Source organism: Pogoniulus pusillus, chromosome 3, assembly GCF_015220805.1.
Source record: "Pogoniulus pusillus isolate bPogPus1 chromosome 3, bPogPus1.pri, whole genome shotgun sequence".
NCBI lineage: Eukaryota > Metazoa > Chordata > Aves > Piciformes > Lybiidae > Pogoniulus > Pogoniulus pusillus.
The window spans coordinates 1,762,848-1,781,886 of record NC_087266.1 but is presented as its reverse complement, the minus strand read 5'-3'; the positions used below and the strand labels follow the sequence as shown (position 1 = coordinate 1,781,886).

General features: G+C 46.3%; 1 protein-coding gene across 2 annotated transcripts in view; it reads left to right on the top strand.

The window, feature by feature from the left end:
* RSF1 (remodeling and spacing factor 1) overlaps window positions 1-19,039 on the top strand; it is a 75,776-nt gene that overhangs the window by 15,365 nt on the left and 41,372 nt on the right. For both annotated transcript variants that reach the window (XM_064168759.1, XM_064168765.1), the window contains exon 2: window positions 13,322-13,413. In XM_064168759.1, coding sequence (XP_064024829.1) covers window positions 13,322-13,413 — 92 coding nt within the window. The remainder of the gene's footprint in view (window positions 1-13,321; window positions 13,414-19,039) is intronic.

The window sequence follows — 19,039 nt, the reverse complement described above, 5'->3', positions numbered from 1 at the left end:
GTTTGACAGTTACAGAGAGACTGCCAAGAAACATTCACCTGTTGATATTGTTCAGTAATGTTGTCTCTTAAATGAGAGGTGAAATGGTGAATCCTAGCATATCTGAGACTTACTTGAAGTGTAGGTTGGATCACCAATGACTAGAGAAAAAAAATGCTGTTTTTTAAACCTGAAGCTGAAAATGGGCATAAATATCCTTGTAGCAGGTCTCATCTGATATGGGAAAATGGATAAATTGTTCTGTTTTGATTACTTTATTTTTCCCTCCCATTGAAAACTAAGAAACTACAACCTTTAACCTGCGTAATGAAACTTGGTTTAGAAAAGTGATTTATTAATTTATATTGCAGCTAATATATCTGCAGATATTGCAGAATCAGAGAATTAACCAGGTTGTAAAGACCTTTAAGATCATTGAGTCCAACCTATCAACTAATCCTTCTAATTAACTACATCATAGAATCAACCAGGTTGGAAGAGACCTCCAAGATCATCCAGTCCAACCTATCCACCAGCCCTATCCAGTCAACTAGACCATGGCACTAAGTGCCTCATCCAGTCTCCTTTTAAACATCTCCAGGGATGGTGACTCTGGCATTGGAATGGGCTGCCGGAGGAGGTGGCAGTCACTATTTTTGTGAAGAGCTTCTTCCTAACACCCAGTCTGAACCTGCCCTGGCACAGCTTGAGGCTGTGTCCTCTTGTTCTGTCACTGCTTGCCTGAGAGAGTGATTGGCTTTGGAGTGGACTGCCCAGGAAGGTGGTGGAGTTGCTGTCCCTGGAGGTCTTCAAGCAAAGCTTGGATGAGGCACTTAGTGCCATGGTCTAGTTGATTGGCCAGGGCTAGGTGCTAGGTTGGACTGGATGAGCTTGGAGCTCTCTTCCAGCCTGCTTGATTTTATATTTTTATTCAGCCTGCCCTGAATTTTCTAATATTAGCTTTGTATCAAGTAGGAAAGAGTGATTTTTTTTTTTTAATAGTGTAATCAACATTCTTCTGTTAAAAGCAAGTTCTCAGACAGTAGTTCAGCAAAATTGACACCAGAGTGATGTTTCTAGTAGCTGAGCAGAGGAATTCAAAAGCATTTAAATGTGGCCTTATTTTTCCCCTGTGAGGAACTAAAAATGCCTTACATTCAACTTATCTTCTGCTAAGACACAATGGAGGAAGCTTTTTGGCTTTGTTATGTGAATAAAGCTAAATGAAGCTGAAACCTTCTCAACTACTGATGTATGAACATCGAGTTGCATATGTTTAATGTTGATTTTTCACTTACTGCCTTGAGAATATATTAGGTTAATAGAACAGGATATGTGTTCTCTCACTTGGAGTTCAATGCTGCCATGCTTAGAGATTGATTTTTAACTATTGGGTTTACATTTTTGTCTCCCAGAAATGTCTGTGCGTGGACAAACTTTATGAGCTGTGGTGGAATCTGCAATGGTAATTTCCTACTGGGGAACTAAAAGCTTAGGTAGTGGTTTAAGAATGAGATGTACCTCCAAGACTTTTCCCCAGGACCTTACATACACTGTTTTGCACTGAAACAGAATTAAGCTCACCAAATAAGCTTAGCAGAGCTCAGATGTTTACTTCAAGATGAGCTGACTCTACCAAATTTGTCTTTTTCCCCATGGGTTTTGAGTGACTTATGTGAACCTAGCTCAGATGCAAGTATCTATATTTGTTTAGATTAATCTTGCTGCTCTGCTGCTGCTCTTTCCCAGTTTTTAGTGGGAAAATCTCTTGAGAGACCTCTGGAGCTGGGAGTAGAGACTACAACTTAGGCTTCATTTTCACAAGAATTAGAATAGAATCATAGAATTGACCAGGTTAGAAGAGACCTCCAAGATCATCTAGTCCATCCTGTCACCCCCCACTGCTTCCTTTTCTTCTCCTTTTGGTCCTTGAATCTTGCATTACTTTCCTAGCTGCCTGCCTTGTGACTGGGCCACCATACTGGGAGTGAAAATTGTAATTTTGAACCTTCTGAGAGTGAATAAAGCTCCTGAATTCCATTTTCCTATTTCTTAGATGGCTGTGTAACTACTTAGTTTTGGATCTAAAGGCAGATGTTGCCATCTCCTACTTACATCCTTTCCAGTAAGCATGAACTTCTATTAGTGCACCAGTAGATGCCTCAGCCCAGGCTGAGATCTGGATGTAAATCTTCTTCTTGTGGAGTAGTTTGGGCTGGAATGGACCTTTTAAAGCTCATCTGGTCCAACTGCCATGCCACAGGCAGGGACGCCTTCCTCTAGATCAGATTGCTCAAAGCTCCATCCAACCTGGCTTGACAGCTTCCCTCCAAGACATGCTGGCAGGGAGAGCTCAGCCAGCCAGTGTCCCAGGAAAGGCACAGAGATCAATTTGGAGCAACACCAATGCTGCCCTTCTCCCCATGCTGGAAATTTCCACTTCAATCACAAAAGCCTTTTCAAGCCCAGGTATGCTCAATCAATTTCAAGGGAAGATGGACGCAAGGAATGCTGTGAATGGCTCAGTGGAATAGAGCCACAGCTGAAAATATACACAGATCAGCTGCCCTGGTTTATGGGGTTTTGAGGTTTGGAAGAAAGATCAATTCTCTCAATACAATAACATATCCCAGAGGGGCAAATTAAAACCTGCAAGGAGATTATGCCCCACAGGTACCAGCTCAGAGATGCCAGTTGCAGGAGGGATCAGCTTTCCTCTGCAGTGGAGACCCTAAAGGTTGTTCACGTGGTTTAATTTAGGAGATTTCCAACCCCTGCATTACTGTCAGTCTCTAGCAGCAAGCAAGATACCTATCACCACCTGATTTCCCTAGCTAGCTCTGCAGCAGCGTGCCAGAACCTTGGTCCCAGAGAGGGGGAGCAGGCAGTGACAAATGCACCCCATCCCACACCCATTAAGCCAGTGCTCCCCATTCCACTCTCTGAATGGTCTCAGCCATTTTGAGCTGCCATCACTGTTCTCAAACATCATTAACTCTCTTCAAGGACTAAAAGCACTTTTGGAGATAGTACCCAGATGCTTCTGAAAATGTTCCTCACTGTCAGTTCAAGTCCACAGGTAATATCAAAAGCATTAACTTCCATTCTCATACATCCTTTTAGAAGTGATACAGTTTGCACTCAGAGTTGAAATTTTAGCTTTCAGCTCATTGAAAATTTCCCTACTGATCTTTCTGGTGAGGGATTACATTCCTGAGTATCACAGAACAGCTTAGTTTGGAAAGGACCTCAGAGATCATCTCCTCCAACTTCTCCACCATAGGCAGGGATGCCTCTCAAATAGACTCAACTGTTAAAGGCCTCATCCAACCTGGCCTTGAAGGAGGCCTCTCACAACCTCCCCAAACAACCTATACCAGAGTCTAGGCTGGATGTGATGAGGAAGTTCCTGGCAGAGAGAGTGACTGGCATTGGAATGGGCTGCCCAGGGAGGTGGTGGAGTGGCCGTGCCTGGAGGTGTTCAAGCCAAGCCTGGGCGAGGCAATGCCATGGTCTGGTTGCTTGGGCAGGGCTGGGTGCTAGGTTGGACTGGCTGAGCTTGAAGGTCTCTTCCAACCTGCTTGATTCTATGATCTCCCATTTTTTTCCCAGCCAAAATGAAAGATAGTTGTGCTGCTATGTCTTTGCATTTATCTGCTGAGGTACCAGCAGTTTCTTAGAGAGTCAAGTGCTTGCCTCTGCATGAATTAAGGATCAACAAGTCAAGTGCTCTTGATTTTTACATAGTTGAAATGCAGGTCATGGTCACTGCAAGTGATTTAGTCGTGAACAATGGTGGTGCCACAGTTACAAATGTTTTCAGTACCTGTTTTCCACTGCAGTCTGCTTGTTTCCACGTTGCTGCTGCAGCCTGGTTTTCCTCCCTCGCTGTTCGTACATCCACGGTCGGTGGACAGCAGCCCATTTTTCATTCAGTGCATTTTTGAGGCTGTGAACTGGGCTTTTACTTGCTGTCTTTCCTTTCCTGGGCTACTTCCACTCTCTAAAATAGATGTGCTATTTTTTGCCTACATTGTTTTCCAAATAATCTTCCTTTTTTTTCCTTTTTTCTCCCACCCTTTATGTGTGTTGCTTGGTGCAGCATGCTTTTACTCCTGCATTTTAGGCTTTATTTTAATATCAGTCTTGCTTTTGTTTAATCTTTTTGCTGTTACTCAATATATTAACTGCAAAATCCCCAGCATTTCTAGCAACACAGGGAGAGATAATTCCCTGTACAGGTTAGGAGTTGGCCTGCTGGAAAGCAGTTCTGCAGTGAAGGAGTGTTGGTGGATGAGGAGTTCACCACTGGCCAGCAATGTGCCCTTGTGGCTAAGAATGCCAGTGGTTTCCTGAGGTGCATGAAGAAGAGTGTGACCAGTGGGTTGAAAGAGGTTCTCCTCCCCCTCTACTCTGCCTCAAGGAGGCCACATCTGGAGTGGTTGGTCCAGTTCTGGGCTCCCCAGTTCAAGAAAGTGAGGAAACTACTGGAGAGAGTCCAGTGTAGGGTACAAAGATGCTGATGGGCCAGGAGCATCTGTGGAGGAAAGGCTGAGAGCCATGGGGCTGTTAAGGATAGACTAAGAGGACATTTTATCAATATCTAAAGGGCAGGGATCAGGAGGATGTAGCCAGGCTCTTTTCAGTGGTGCCCATGTGACAGGACAAGGCACAGCAGGCACAAGCTGGAATGCAGGAGGTTCCACCTAAATATAAGGCAAAACGTTTCTGTGAGCATGTCAAGAGCACTGGAACAGGCTGCCCAGAGAGGTCATGGAGTCCCCTCTGGAGAGATCTGAAATCTGCCTGGATGCCATCCTGTGTAAGCTACTCTGGGTGACCCTACTTTATCAGAGGGGTTGACTACATGATTTCCAGAGGTCCCTGGCAACCCCCACCATGCTTTGGTGCTGTGAACTTAATAGCCAGAGAAGGAAACAGAGAGAACTTGTCACTTTGATGAAAAATTAAACCATCATGTTACTGCTAAAGGCTTGCTGGAAAACAGCTGAACTACTGAGTAGGCGTTTTGTTTAGAGGGGCATAGTCTTTAACTCCAGCTTCAAGAGCTACACTGATGATAATACATAGGATTATTATGGTTTTTAATCTCAGTTTCAGGTGTAGTGTGAAGCCGATTGATAGTATGGGCATTAGAGAGCACAAACATCATCTGGTTGATTTGTGGGCCATGGAAGAGGAGAGGATAAAATGGGAAGGAAAGGTGCTCAGTAACAACTGGGACAAATAAATGATACATTCTTAATATCTGAATAAATTGTCATAGCTGAAATTAGAGCTGAATTTTGCAATCACATCCTGTTGGTAGGACTAATGCAGTGAAGTCAGTAAGCAACCGACAGCAAGGTCTGTTCAACTGGTAAAAGAACTGGCAGTGGAAAAGGCTTTTTGGTCTCAGTTGTCTGTGCTGGTCACAATTTGTCTGTAGGTGACAATGAAAGAGGTTCTGTGCTGGGATCCTTGGTTGTAAGGGTGTTAATGAGCAAGATCAAAAGTATTAACTTCACTTGAATAGTGTTAGAGTGACCTATGCTGAGCATAGCTCAGGCAAGCAGAGAGTCTTCTGGTAGGTATTTGTACAGGTAAGAGATGTAAAGGTTAGATACGTGTTTGGAAATGATCTTGCTGCTGAGCACCCAGATTGCAAAGTGCTTTCCTGGGATAACAATGTGGTTTGTTTGTTTTCAATGCCTGCCAAGATCTTTCCAGGGACAGGAAGTAAAACTGCCTCCTCCCCCTCTACTCTGCCCTGCTGAGACCTCATCTTGAGTGCTACGTTCAGTTTTGGGCTCCCCAGTTGCAGAGGACAGGGATCTGCTGGAGAGGGTCCAGTGGAGGGCTACAAGGATGATTAGGGGACTGGAGCACTGCCTGGTGAGGAGAGGCTGAGGGCCCTGGGGCTGCTTAGTCTGGAGAAGAGAAGACTGAGAGGGGATTTGATAAATGTTTATAAGTATCTGAAGGCTGCCAGGAAGGGGGGGACAGGCTCTGCTCACTGCTCCCTGAGATAGAACAAGGAGCAACGGGTGTAAGTTGCAGCAAAAGAGGTTCCAGATCAACACAAGGGGGAACTTCTTGCCTGGAAGGGTCCCAGAGCACTGGCACAGGCTTCCCAGAGAGATTGTGGGGTCTCCTTCTCTGGAGCCTTTCCAGGCCTGTCTGGATGTGTTCCTCTGTGATCTGTGTTAGATAGGATTGTCCTGCTGCAGCAGGGGGGTTGGACTGGATGATCTCCTTGGGTCCCTTCCAACCCCTAATATCCTGTGATCCTGTGCTACTTAGTTGCTTGTTCTTTCTACTTTCATCTTTGTTATGACATGTTTGATTGCTCTTTTCACTCTGGAGGCAGAATAGGTCCACATTTCCCCCCTTCCCTACTTGTCTTTAAGAGGCACACAACTTGATCATCCTATCATACTCCTCAAGTGACTCAGAAAATAAGCCCTTTAGGTTGTCCTTTGCAGCAGGACCTGTTGTGCTCCGGGGTGTTGTGTTTGGGTTTGTTTAGGAAAGCAATACAGAGGTGAAATGCTTACATTTGTTTTTTCATGTCAAGCTTGCTACAGGAATTTAGGGCTTCATGTTATCATGGCTCTTTGTCAGAGTTTCACTGTAACTTCTTGTCTGGTTCATACTTAAATTTTGTCCTTAGAACCATAGACTCATAGAATGGTCTGGGTTGAAGAGGACATCTAAAGGTCATCTAGTTGAACTCCCTCTGCAGTTAGCAGGGACATCCTCATCTAAATCAGGTTGCCCAGAGCCCTCTTGAGCCTCACCTTGAATGTCTCTAGAGACGGGGCCCAGACCACCTCCCTGGGCAACCCCTTCCGGTGTTCCACTGCCCTCATCATGCACAATTTGTTCCTAACATCCAATCTAAATCCCTAGTTTGAAGCCATTGTCCCAATCTTGTAGTGACAGGATGAGGGGTAATGGGTTTAAACTGGAAGAAGTGAGATTTAAACTAGATGTTAGGAGGAAGTTTGTTACAGTGAGGGTGGTGAGACACTGGCACAGGTTGCCCAGGGAGATTGTGGCTGCTCCCTCCCTGGAGGTGTTCAAGGCCAGGTTGGATGAGGCCTTGAGCAACCTGCTCTAGTGGAGGGTGTCCCTGCCTACAGCAGGGGGTTTGGAGATGGATGATCCTTGAGGTCCCTTCCAACCTAGACCATTTTGTGATTCTATTCTAGTCCTGTCACTTCAAGCCTTTATAAACAGTCCCTCTCCATCCTTTCTGTAGGCCCCTTTCAGATGTTGGAAGGTTGCCATTAGGTCTGGCCAGAGACTTTTCTTCTGCAGGCTGGATAACCCCAGCTCCCTCAGCCTGTCCTGATAGCTGAGGTGCTCCACCACCCTAATCATTTTCACAGGCCTTCTCTGGACCTGCTCCATCAGGTCCGTGTCCTTCCTGTATTGTGGGCTCCAAAGCCAAATTCATACCAAGTCTGTAATTTCATGTTGAAATGGCCTATAAACTTCATAATAACACATCCCAACTCTAGGGATCTCCATTTCACCAGGAATATAGAGAAGAAACAAGTGAGAGAGTTCTCAGAGAAGAATATTTATGGTGGCATAAACCAGGGTCGTTGCTGTGGGATATTCTATCTCCTTTCTTTTCCCAAGTGCTTTGCTTTAGCTATTTAATGGACCAGATGAGGAACTTTACTTTTAGTTGAAACTAATCTAGAAGACAAAGTGTTTGCTGCCTCAGAGGGCTCAGGGGACCTCACAGATGAAAGTGGAGGAGAATATTAAAGATGTTAGAAATGTGGTCACTTGGCTGTTGGGTACTCTTGTGCCTTTCACAAGGGATGCAGCTGGCTGGTTTTGAGCAAATTCATGTATAAGAGCTTGTCTGTGAAGGGAGCTAGCTGCATGGTTAGTGGGTGGTGGGCTAAGAGGTAGATTTGGTGTGTAGTTCACTGCTCTTCATCATCAAATGCCTGAGTAGGTGCTCTTGTCCTTGCATGTGCTTCCAGTTCAACTCCCTCCAGCACTGGCAGCAGAGGCAGCTGAACATGGTGGAACCTGTCTTGTGTTTGCTTGTTGTTGAATTCTTTGTGCAGGGGGCTGGTAGCTAATACATGTCAGTTTTGTACAGCTTGCTGTGAGCTTGCATCCCTTAGTAGAGGAGAAGGGGAGGTGGGAGATGGTGAATCATATAATTACAGAATCATTTAGGTTGGAGAAGACCTTTAGGGTCATTGAGTCCAACCAGCAACAGAAGAAGGGGACAGAGTCTGAAGCTGTGGCAGGGCAGGTCTAGGCTGGATGTTGTTAGGAAGTTGTTGCCAGAGAGAGTGATTGGCATTGGAATGGGCTGCCCAGGGAGGTGCTGAAGTCACCGTTGCTGGAGGAGGTGTTGAAGCCAAGACTGGATGAGACACTTAGTGCCATGATCTGGTTGATTGGCTAGGGCTGAGTGCTAGGTTGGACTGGATGATCTTGGAGCTCTCTTCCAACCTGGTTGATTCTGTGATTCATTCTTTGATTCTCTATGAGACTCGGACAAAAGCCTGCCCTCCAGGAAAGGGCAGGTCAAACACCACCAGAAGCCCTTTGTTCAGTGACTCACACTTTCTGACTCATGTGTTTTTCCTATGAAGATCTAGATTTTGGAGTATCTAGCAGATGGCACTGTGGCTTAATTACACTTGATTTTTGTAAACCAGCTTTGCTTAGAAGATAGCACTGCTCCAATTTCCATTGGCCCTTTGCACTAAGTTCTGGTGTGTTCTCCATCACTCCTGGGAAGGTTTAGGAGAGCTACTGTTACTTTTCAGAGAGATCAGCATTTCAGAAAGTTGAGAGTGAGATTCAGGCCTAGGTTTGTTATGTGTGTGTTTGGTTTTAGCCAAAACATTATGCAGAGTGCTTGTTATGCAAGAAAGAAAGATGCTGTGTATCATTCCTTCCCTGATATGAAATTGTAAGGAATGAGAAAAGTTATGGGCCAGTCATATTCTGGGCTGCATCAAAAGCAGTGTGGCCAGCAGGTCTAGAGAGGTGATTCTGCCACTTGAGTCTGCTTTGGTGAGACCTTGCCTAGAATCATAGATTCTCACCTGGAGTACTGCATCCAGGTCCAGGAGCCCTCAGTATAGGAAGGACATGGAGCTGATGGAGTGAGTCCAGAAGAAGGCCACAAAAGTGATCAGGTGGTTGGAGCACCTCTGCTGCAAGGACAGACTGAGGGAGCTGGGGGTGTTCAGCCTGGAGAAGAGGAGGTTCTGGGGAGACCTAATGGCAGCCTTCCAGTACCCAAAGGGGGCCTACAAGAAGGATGGATAGAAACTGTTTACAAAGGCCTGTGGTGATAAGATGAGGGGTGATGGCTTCAAACTAGAGAAGAGCAGATTTAGATTGGATGTTAGGGTCAAGTTCTGCACCATGAGGGTAGTGGAACACTGAAAGGGTTTGCCCAGGTAGGTGGTTGGAGTCTCATCCCAAAGTGAAGCTCAACAGGGCTCCAGACAGCCTGGTCTAGTTGCTTATGCCCCTGCTGACTGCAGCAGGTGTTGGACTAGATGACCTTCAGAGGTCATTTCCAACCTAGATCATTCTGTGATTCTGATTGCCAAAGTTCCTGGAATGCATGGTGCAGGTCCCACTTAAATAGCAGCGATGCTGTGCCAAGGATGTGATGGTCTGCTGTTGTAGACCAAACAACAGCACAACCCAAAAGTCACTGCATCTCCTAGAATCATGAGGACTGGAAGAAACCTCTAAGATTAAGGGCATGCATCAAGTCCAGACACTGCCAAGTCCATCACTAAGCTCTACAGGTTTTTTTAACATGTCCAGGGACAGCAATTCCACCACTTCCCTGGGCAGCCTGCTCCAGTGCCTAACCACTCTGTCAGTGAACAAGTGTTTGATAACTGGGCTGCCCAGGGAGGTGGTGGAGTCACCATCCCTGGAGATGTTCAAGAAAAGGCTGGATGAGGCACTTAGTGCCATGGTCTGGTTGACTGGATAGGACTGGGTGCTAGGTTGGACTGGATGAGCTTGGAGGGCACTTCCAACCTGGTTGATTCTGTGATTCTAATACCCAATCTGAACCTCCTCTAGTGCCACCTGAGGCCATTTCCTCTTCTACTATTGCTTGTTACTATGGAGAAGAGACTGACCCCTACTTTGCTACAACCTCCTTGCAGGTGGTTTTAGAGATGGAGAAGGTCTGCCCTAAGCCATCTTTTCTCCAGATTGAGTAACCCCACTTCCTTCAGCTGATCTTCCTGAGACCTATTCTTTAGACCCTTCAGCAGCTTCATTGCCCTTGTCTGGGCATGCTCTGGTAACCTCATGTCCCTCTTAGAGTGAGTGGCCCAAAAATGAACCCAGGATCTGAGGTGTGGTGCTGGGGCAATCGCTGCCCTAGTCCTGCTGGCTACACTGTTTTTGATGCAAGCCAGGGTAGAATGTTTGTTACCTTTGGTATGTTACAAGTAGGCTTAGAAGTGTTGCAAACCTGTTTCTTACTGATGTCCCACTCCACGTCAAAAAGTCTCTCTATATTTTGGAGAAAAGTCAGTTAATTGTGCAGGTTCAGTTCTGAGACAGCTGAAATCTTAACTTGCATTTACTAATGTGCTTGTACTCCTTGCCAGAGAGGTATTCTGGGAAAGGAAAGGTTTTACACCACTTTCTATCCTTACTACCTCTTCCTGAGCTGGTATTTCTGGCCAAGTCAGGTGTATGCTGCTGCATGTGATCCATAGATTATTTACAGTTCCTTAGGTTTCAACAGAGTTTGTTTCATAATCCTCCAGGCTTCTGTTGCTGCTGTAGTTCAGGAGCCCTGGCTGTTTGGGCTGCCCTTCACACATTCCTTAGTCTCTACCTGCAAACTGGCTATCCATTTTCTCCTGAGACTCTCACCACATTTCTTAGAACAAGAAGGGACAGTGTGTGATTCTTCCCAGTGCTTAGTAGGGAACTGGCAAAAAGTCAGCCCAAAGATCTGGTCATGAATATTGTTATGATACATGAAAAAACATCTTGAAAGGGTAATAAATAGACAGAGATTGGATTTGAAATATTCTGTGACTTCCCTGAAAACAACCACAGGGATACTTTGTTCTGGAAATGCAAGAGCTGAAGTGCTGGAATCAAAGAAGTGAAGTTTGTGTAGGTGCTGACACAAATCACTGCAGGTGTTGACCAAGGACATAGGAAATTCCTTTCCAGTTTTGAACGTTTTCCATTTCTTCTAAGGTTAACACTTAAGCAAAGATTTTTGTGGTGACTGGGGATTGGATTACTCAAATCATCTGTGCATCTTTAAATGAGGATTCCAAGCAACTCTTAGGAGATCTGATTAAAGAGAGTCATGGTTGGAAGGAACGTCCAAAGGTCATCTAATCCAGCTGCCCTGCACTCAGTAGGATCATCCTTCACTAGATCAGGCTGTTTAAAACCCTCACGAGCATGAGCTTGGATATCTCCAGGGATGGAGCCTCAACTACCTCCCTGGGCAACCTGTTCCAGTATTCCACCACTCCTCATAGTAAAGAACTTGTTCCTAACATTCAATATAAACCTGCTTTTCTGTATTTAAACTCATTGTCCCTCATCACTACAGGGTTTTGTAATGAGTTTACAGCCTTCTTGTAGCCCCATTCAGGTACTGTAAGGCTGCTATTAGGTCTTCCCAGAGCCTTGTCCAGGCTGAACAACTCCAACTCCCTCAGCCTGTCCTTGTAGCAGAAGTGCTTGAGCTCCCTGATCATTTTTGTGGCCCTCCTCTGGACCTATATCATCAGGTCCATGTCCTTCCTGTGTTGAGGGCTCCTGACCTGGATGCAGTACTCAGGTGAGGTCTTACCAGAGCAGAGTCAAATGGCAGAATCACCTCTCTCAGTCCACTGGTCTTGCTTCTCTGGAAAGAGAAATATTTGCAGAGTGGATTGCTTTATGTGTTTCTCACCAGATCACAGCTGAGAAGGCTCACATCACAGGGCCTCTAGCCTTGCCCAGTGTTGGTTTTAAATCCTTACACTACTTACAAAATGGATGTTCTGCAAATTTGCCACTTGGTGGTGCCAGACTGATTTACAAATCACAGACAGCTAAAATGAGGTGTTGAAGTTGTGTCTGAGGAGTGTACACCGAGAGAGAAGTAAAACTTGTTTGGAAAACTTAGATTCTGTGGTAGCACTGCAGCAGCTGCACTCAGCAGCAGTTCTGGCCTCCTTTCCTCAAGCACCATCTCTCTCTGTCCTTCCAGGACAGAAGAGAGTAAGTACACAGCAGAGCTGCATCTGCAAGGACAAAGTTTCTGGAACATTTCTTCCATACCACACACCCAGCTAAAAATATTTTGGATTCAGTGATGTTCTGGGATGACTTTGGAGTTTCTGAAGGCAGATGCAGGTGTGCTGCTTGGGTTGGTGTTTTTTTGTAGGTGTTTGACTGGCATAATTCCTGTCCAGTTGTTCTTTTAATGCTGTCAAAATAGCACAGAATTAACCAGGTTGGAAAAGACCTCTGAGATCATTGAGTCCAACCTATCACCTAACCCTTCTAATTAACTAACTCATGATGCTAAATGCCTCATCCAGCATCCTCTTAAACATCTCCAGGGACTGGGACTCCACCACTTCCTCAGGCAGCCCATTCCAATGACAACCTCTGTTTCTGCCAAGAACTTCTTCCTAACATCCAGCCTGAACCTGCCCTGCACCTGTGTCCTCTTGTTTTGGTAGTGATTGCTTGGGAGAAGAGACCACCCCCACCTGGCCACAATCATAAATACATGATTGAGCCTCCTGAAGGGAGGCTGTAGCCAGGTGGGGTTGGGCTCTGCTGCCAGGCAAGCAGCAATGGAACAAGGGGACACAGTCTTAAGTTGTGGCAGGGGAGGTCTAGGTTGGCAGAGAGTGATTGGCATTGGGATGGGATGCCCAGGGAGGTGGTGGAGTGGCTGTGGCTGGAGGTGTTGAAGCCAAGCCTGGCTGGGGCACTTAGTGCCATGGTCTGGTTGGTTGGGCAGGGCTGGGTGCTAGGTTGGGCTGGCTGAGCTTGGAGCTCTCTTCCAACCTGCTTGGTTCTATGATACGTATTTATCACTGAGATCTGTTCTCTTGAGCTTAAGGGAGGGCACCAGAAGGGCAATGATCATTGTAAATGTAATGATTAATTTGAGCTTCCTTCAGCTCTCAGTTGTGGGACTGCTCCTCAGAAGACTTTGTGGCTTGGTTTTATTGAAATGCCTCTGTCTGTCACAGCGTTAGCAGTGTCAAGCGCTGAAGTGTACTTGCACCAATCTTCATAACATCTCTTTTCTTTTGTTTTCTCTCTCTCAATACTGCAGTTCCAAAAGAATTGGTGGAGCTTCACTTGAAACTGATGAGAAAGATTGGGAAGTCTGTCACAGCAGACAGATGGGAAAAGTATTTGATCAAGGTACAATATGCACGTTGTGTTATCCTGCAGCGCTGGAATATGGGTATGATGAGCTGTTGTGTCAGCAATCCCTGCCATGCATTACCCTCAGCCTTGGGCTCTCTTGTGGCCAACATCAATCTGTGTGCCCAGTCTTCAGCTGCATAAGATCCTAGCTTAATTTTGTCTGTTGAAGCTTGAATCAAAAGAACTTCTGAATGCAGATAGTATCTTGTGTGAGAGAGTGTCCACCTTCATCCCTGGCAGTAAAATACCTCTTCCAGTATTAGACTCTAAATAAAGGAGAAGTAGTAGCCTGCAAACAGGCCACACTAAGCAGAGGGATTTACACAGTAGATTAATTTCTCTTTCAGTTCATAAAGTCATAGGATGGTTTGAGTTGGAAGAGGATCTTTAAAGGTCATCTAGTCCAAACCCCCTGCAGTCAGCAGAGGCATCTTTAACTAGAAGAGGTTTCTCAGAGCCCCATCCAAAGTGACCTGGAATGTTTCCAGGGATGTGGCATCTGTCACCTCTCCAGGCAACTTGGGCTGGTGTTTGTGCTAGTTTGAGCCTAGCTGGGATATTTTACTGAGAGGAATTAGGTTGTAGGCTGTGAAAGGGAAACAGTGGTGATGTTTAATATCTCAGCTAGGCTCAAACTAGCATGGTGTTTCACCACTACCAAGGTAAATTTTGCTTCCTTTTGTCTAGTCTCAATCCCCCCTCTTTTTAGTTTAAAACCACCACCCCTTGTCCTGTCACAACAGGCCCTGCTAAGAAGTCTGTCCCACTCATAGAATCAACCAGGCTGGAAGAGAGCTCCAAGCTCAGCCAGCCCAACCTAGCACCCAGCTCTGACCAACCAACCAGACCATGGCACTAAGTGCCCCAGCCAGGCTTGGCTGCAACACCTCCAGGCACAGCCACTCCACCACCTCCCTGGGCAGCCCATTCCAATGCCAATCACTCTCTCTGCCAACAGCTCCCTCCTCACACCCAGCCTAGACCTGCCCTGGCACAGCTTCAGACTCTGTCCCCTTGTTCTGTTGCTGGGTGCCTGGCAGCAGAGCCCAACCCCACCTGGCTACAGCCTCCCTGCAGGCAGCTGCAGGCAGCAATGAGCTCTGCCCTGAGCCTCCTCTGCTGCAGGCTGCACACCCCCAGCTCCCTCAGCCTCTCCTCACAGGGCTGTGCTCCAGGCCCCTCCCCAGCCTTGCTGCCCTTCTCTGGACATGTTGCAGTATCTCAACATCTCTCTTGACTTGAGGAGCCCACAACTGGACACAGCACTCCAGGGGTGGCCTGAGCAGCGCTGAGTACAGGGTAACCTCCCTTGTCCTGCTGGCCATATTGTCAGCCACCATCCAGTTGGTTGGATAGGGCTGGGTGATAGTTTGGTCCGGATGAGCTTGAAGGTCTCTTCCAACATGATTGATTCTCTGAAGAATAACACTTTCCAAATCCAGTTGCATTTTTCTCCCTGTACAGAGATGGTGATTTGACTTGAGGCTTGTGTAGTCCTAAAATGATGTTTTTAGGACTGAGAATATGTCAGGAAATAACCTGCTGAGGGGCCTTAGGTGAAATCTAACCTCTTAACCAGCTGTAAAATATTTATGATGTTTTCAAATGGTGATGTACTGATTTATGTAACTCTCTGTCTATTTTATGTTTACTTTTTGTTTATTGGGTGAAATTCACAACATAGCCATTGCAGTCAGCTGGGAAACCTCAGCCCTGAATAGTAAACTTATTTACCCCACTCAAGTCTTCTACTCTTGTGTGGTAAGCAGGAAGTACAAGGATAAAGCAAATTCCTGAGGGAGTAGTTTGGAAAAACTCTTCCTTCAGCAAGCATTGAAAGGATAGAAAAATGGAAAGGAAACTCCCCCATGCCCCTGTTAGGACCAAGCAAGCAGTAATAAATTCCACTTCCTTTAACAGCCTCCAGAGCTAAGTTGAAGCTTATTTTAGCCAGTGGTTCAAAGGAACCTTGATGAACAAAAGAATTTGAATATAACTAATTAGAGGCATGCTAATATCATCCCCATTTCAAAGGAAAACAGTGAAGAGGGTTGGGAAATGCCACAAAAGCCAAGAAAAACTGAAGAGATGTGGAACCATGGAGACACTTCTTCCTGGATACCTGCAGTGTTACTCAACACACTCTTAAGAGGCAAAGCTGACCTGGTTTTCCTTTGTTAGAAACTACTTGTGGGTTGCTTTGATACAGCCTAGGTGTAACCATTTGCTTCTTTAAGAGGGAGGACATTGAAACTTACAAGCTCTAAGTATTAATGTTTTGGCCAAAAGTGTATCTGTTATTAAGATGTTTTGGTTCTAAGCCATCTATCAGACATGCTTATGAAGAACATCCTAAGAAATGTCTCTAAGCTGTGGCTGGTGTTTTGATCAGTATATTTTGAGAGGGAAATATACTCTGAGAGCTCTTTTCTTTCCCTCTACTGATACAATCAACCAGCTTGGAAGAGAGCTCCAAGCTCAGCCAGTCCAACCTAGCACCCAGCCCTGCCCAACCAACCAGACCATGGCACTAAGTGCCCCAGCCAGCCAGGCTTGGCTGCAACACCTCCAGCCACGGCCACTCCACCACCTCCCTGGGCAGCCCATTCCAATGCCAATCACTCTCTCTGCCAGGAACTTCCTCCTAACATCCAGCCTAGATCTCCCCTGCCACAAGTTGAGGCTGTGTCCCCTAGCTGACTAGGATGCACACCAGTCTGTTATGGGAGAAAAGGGCACTAGGCCTCCAGGAATCTGACTTTTTTCCTCTACACAAGGAATGTGTGTGCCTGTGGATGACTGAGGTAAAGCAGTGGCTTGTCCTAAGCATTTTAACAACTCCAGTTGTTAAAATGTGGAAGTTTTTCACCATGAGAGTGGTGAGAGGCTGGACTGGGTTGCCCAGGGAGGTGGTTGAGGCCCCATGGCTGGAGGTGTTTAAGGCCAGGCTGGCTGAGGCTGTGTGCAGCCTGCTCTAGGGTAGGGTGTCTGTGTCCATGGCAGTGGTTTTAACTGGTTGATCCTTGTGGTCCCTTCCAGCCCTGACTGATTCTGACTGTAAACACAACCTTTAAACAGAAGCAGGGGTTGGTGACCACCACCTCCCTGGGCAGCCCACTCCAGTGTCTGACCACTCTTGTGTCACCATTCTAATGTCCTATCTAAACCTCCCCCCTTGCAGTTTGAGGCCATTCCATCTTCTTCTGTTGCCAGTTGCCTGTGTGATGAGACCAGCAGCACATCACATCCTGAAGGCATTGTCTTTTGACATTGTTAGCATTCAGGTGTCTCCATTCCCACCCAGGCAGACTTCTCTGCTGTGACTTTTCCTTCCTCTTTTTATTGTTTAAAGTGAAAATTTTAGAGCATGGTGACACTGAGAGTTGAGTGCTCTGGAAATACTTGAGTGAGAGGTGTTTGAGCATCTCTTTTGCAAGGTGGGAAGGTGCTGAGCACTCTTTAGCATGTAGCAGGCAGCTGCTCCTGCAAGCAGCAGCTTTTTGATCAGTGTGAAGTGCTCCCCCTGTGAAGGCAGAGACTGACATTTCAGCAAAGCCCAGATCAGCAAGCTCTGTAGTTCAGAGATGTGACAGTTCTTGTTAAGAGAAAGCATGATCATCTGGTTTTTAATTGTCACAGTGTTGTCATTTCAGCTTCAGCTGATGCTTCATCAGCTCTGATGTCACTGAGTTTTGCTTTGACAATCAAATGCTTCCCCAGCACAGGAAAATCCTCCTTATTGCTTTCATACTTAATGAGTAGTAATGAAGAGCAACTGGCACATGCCCTTAGTGAGGGTTTGATGTGCAGTTTCCCAATGCTCTTCACATCACTGCAAATGAGAGAGGAAAAAGACTAATCTCCTTTTGGGACTCAGCAGCACTTGTCACTCTGTAAGCTTTGGCTTTGTGTCAGAGAAGTACCCCTGTCATGTTCCTTAGCCTTGGATGGAGCAGGGGAACTGCTCTCCAGCAGGATTCACTGCAACCAGGGAGTTCTTTTCGCTGTTCTCTCTTGGTCATGTAAAGTTAAGAGTGCAGTTTATGGTGTGGCTGAGACAATCTAATTGTGGGCTGACCCTTGGGTCACTGAAAGCCCAGGGTCAATCCTAGGGATGATAGAGGGTAGACAGCATGGCCATGGGGACAGAGGAGGACAGCAGCCCCTACATTGGCTGTAGCTCCCAACATGGAGCTTTCCAACCTTAATCAGCTGATCTGTACTTCTGGTGGGTGAAATTCAGGGTTATCTTTGCTGCTGTGTGCAGAGAAAGCTGCTTCAGGTGTCATTCATGGGTTTGTAAGAGCTTAGTATCTTGTGTTTAATGATAATTTGGTGATTGGAAGATGACAGTGTTGTGACTGAGTCATAGAACCAAGCAGGCTGGAAGAGAGCTCCAAGCTCAGCCAGCCCAACCTAGCACCCAGCCCTGCCCAACCAACCACACCATGGCACTAAGTGCCCCAGCCAGGCCTTGCTTCAACACCTCCAGGGACAGCAACTCCACCACCTCCCTGGGCAGCCCATTCCAATGGCAAATCACTCTCTCCATTCAGCAGGGTTTTGCTTCCATGCAAATTGGAAGTTAGCAGTACCTTGTGTGCTAATTTGGGCAGTTATGATTCAACACTGACACTTCAAAACAATCCTGACAGGAGATGTAGCTGTGATTAGATTATTTTTTCTCTCCACCTTCTAATGGATATTTCCACTAGGATACCCTCACTGCTTGGAGATCCCACCATGTGTCCTCGATTGATGAACAGCTCCTCTCTGTTCATGAGAGCTGTTTTAACCACTCCCGAGTTGTTTAGGAGGAGAGGGAGTTCCTTCTCCACCAGCATTATGGCAACTCCTGCTGAGTCAACCTATTTATCCTCTACTGACACTTTAATGGTTCAGCTTTGGGTTTTTTAAATATCCCTATATTGATGTAATTGAATTCACTTCTTTGAAGTAAACTGAAATTGGCTATACTTAAAATATTATCAAATATTCATCAGGCAGCTTGAAGTCCAAGATACTTTCTAAAGAATAATAATGCCACAGTCTGGAATAAGTTTCAGGAGCATTTGTTGTCTGCACTGTAGCTGTAGGACTTAGGCAGCCCCAGGAGAGCTTGGCAAATTGCCTGCCAAGTACTGTAAGGAAATCACCTCTGCTGAAGAGAATTTATATTCTGAACTGGCAGAAAAATGGGAGATTTTGCACAGCAGAGACAGAAATGGTTGTCCAGTTCAGACTTGTGTCTGTTTACAGAATCACAGAATCAGAATCAGTCAGGGTTGGAAGGGAGCACAAGGAGCAGCCAGTGCCAACCCCCTGCCATACCCAGGGACACCCTACCCTAGAGCAGGCTGCACACAGCCTCAGCCAGCCTGGCCTCAAACACCTCCAGCCATGGGGCCTCAAACACCTCCCTGGGCAACCCAGTCCAGCCTCTCACCACTCTCCTGCTCAACAACTTCCTCCTCCCCTCCAGCCTCACTCTCCCCACCTCCACCTTTGCTCCATTCCCCCCACTCCTGACACTCCCTCACACCCTCAAAAGTCCCTCCCCAGCTTTTTTGGAGCCCCCTTCAGATGCTGGAAGGCCACAAGAAGGTCCCCTGGGAGCCTC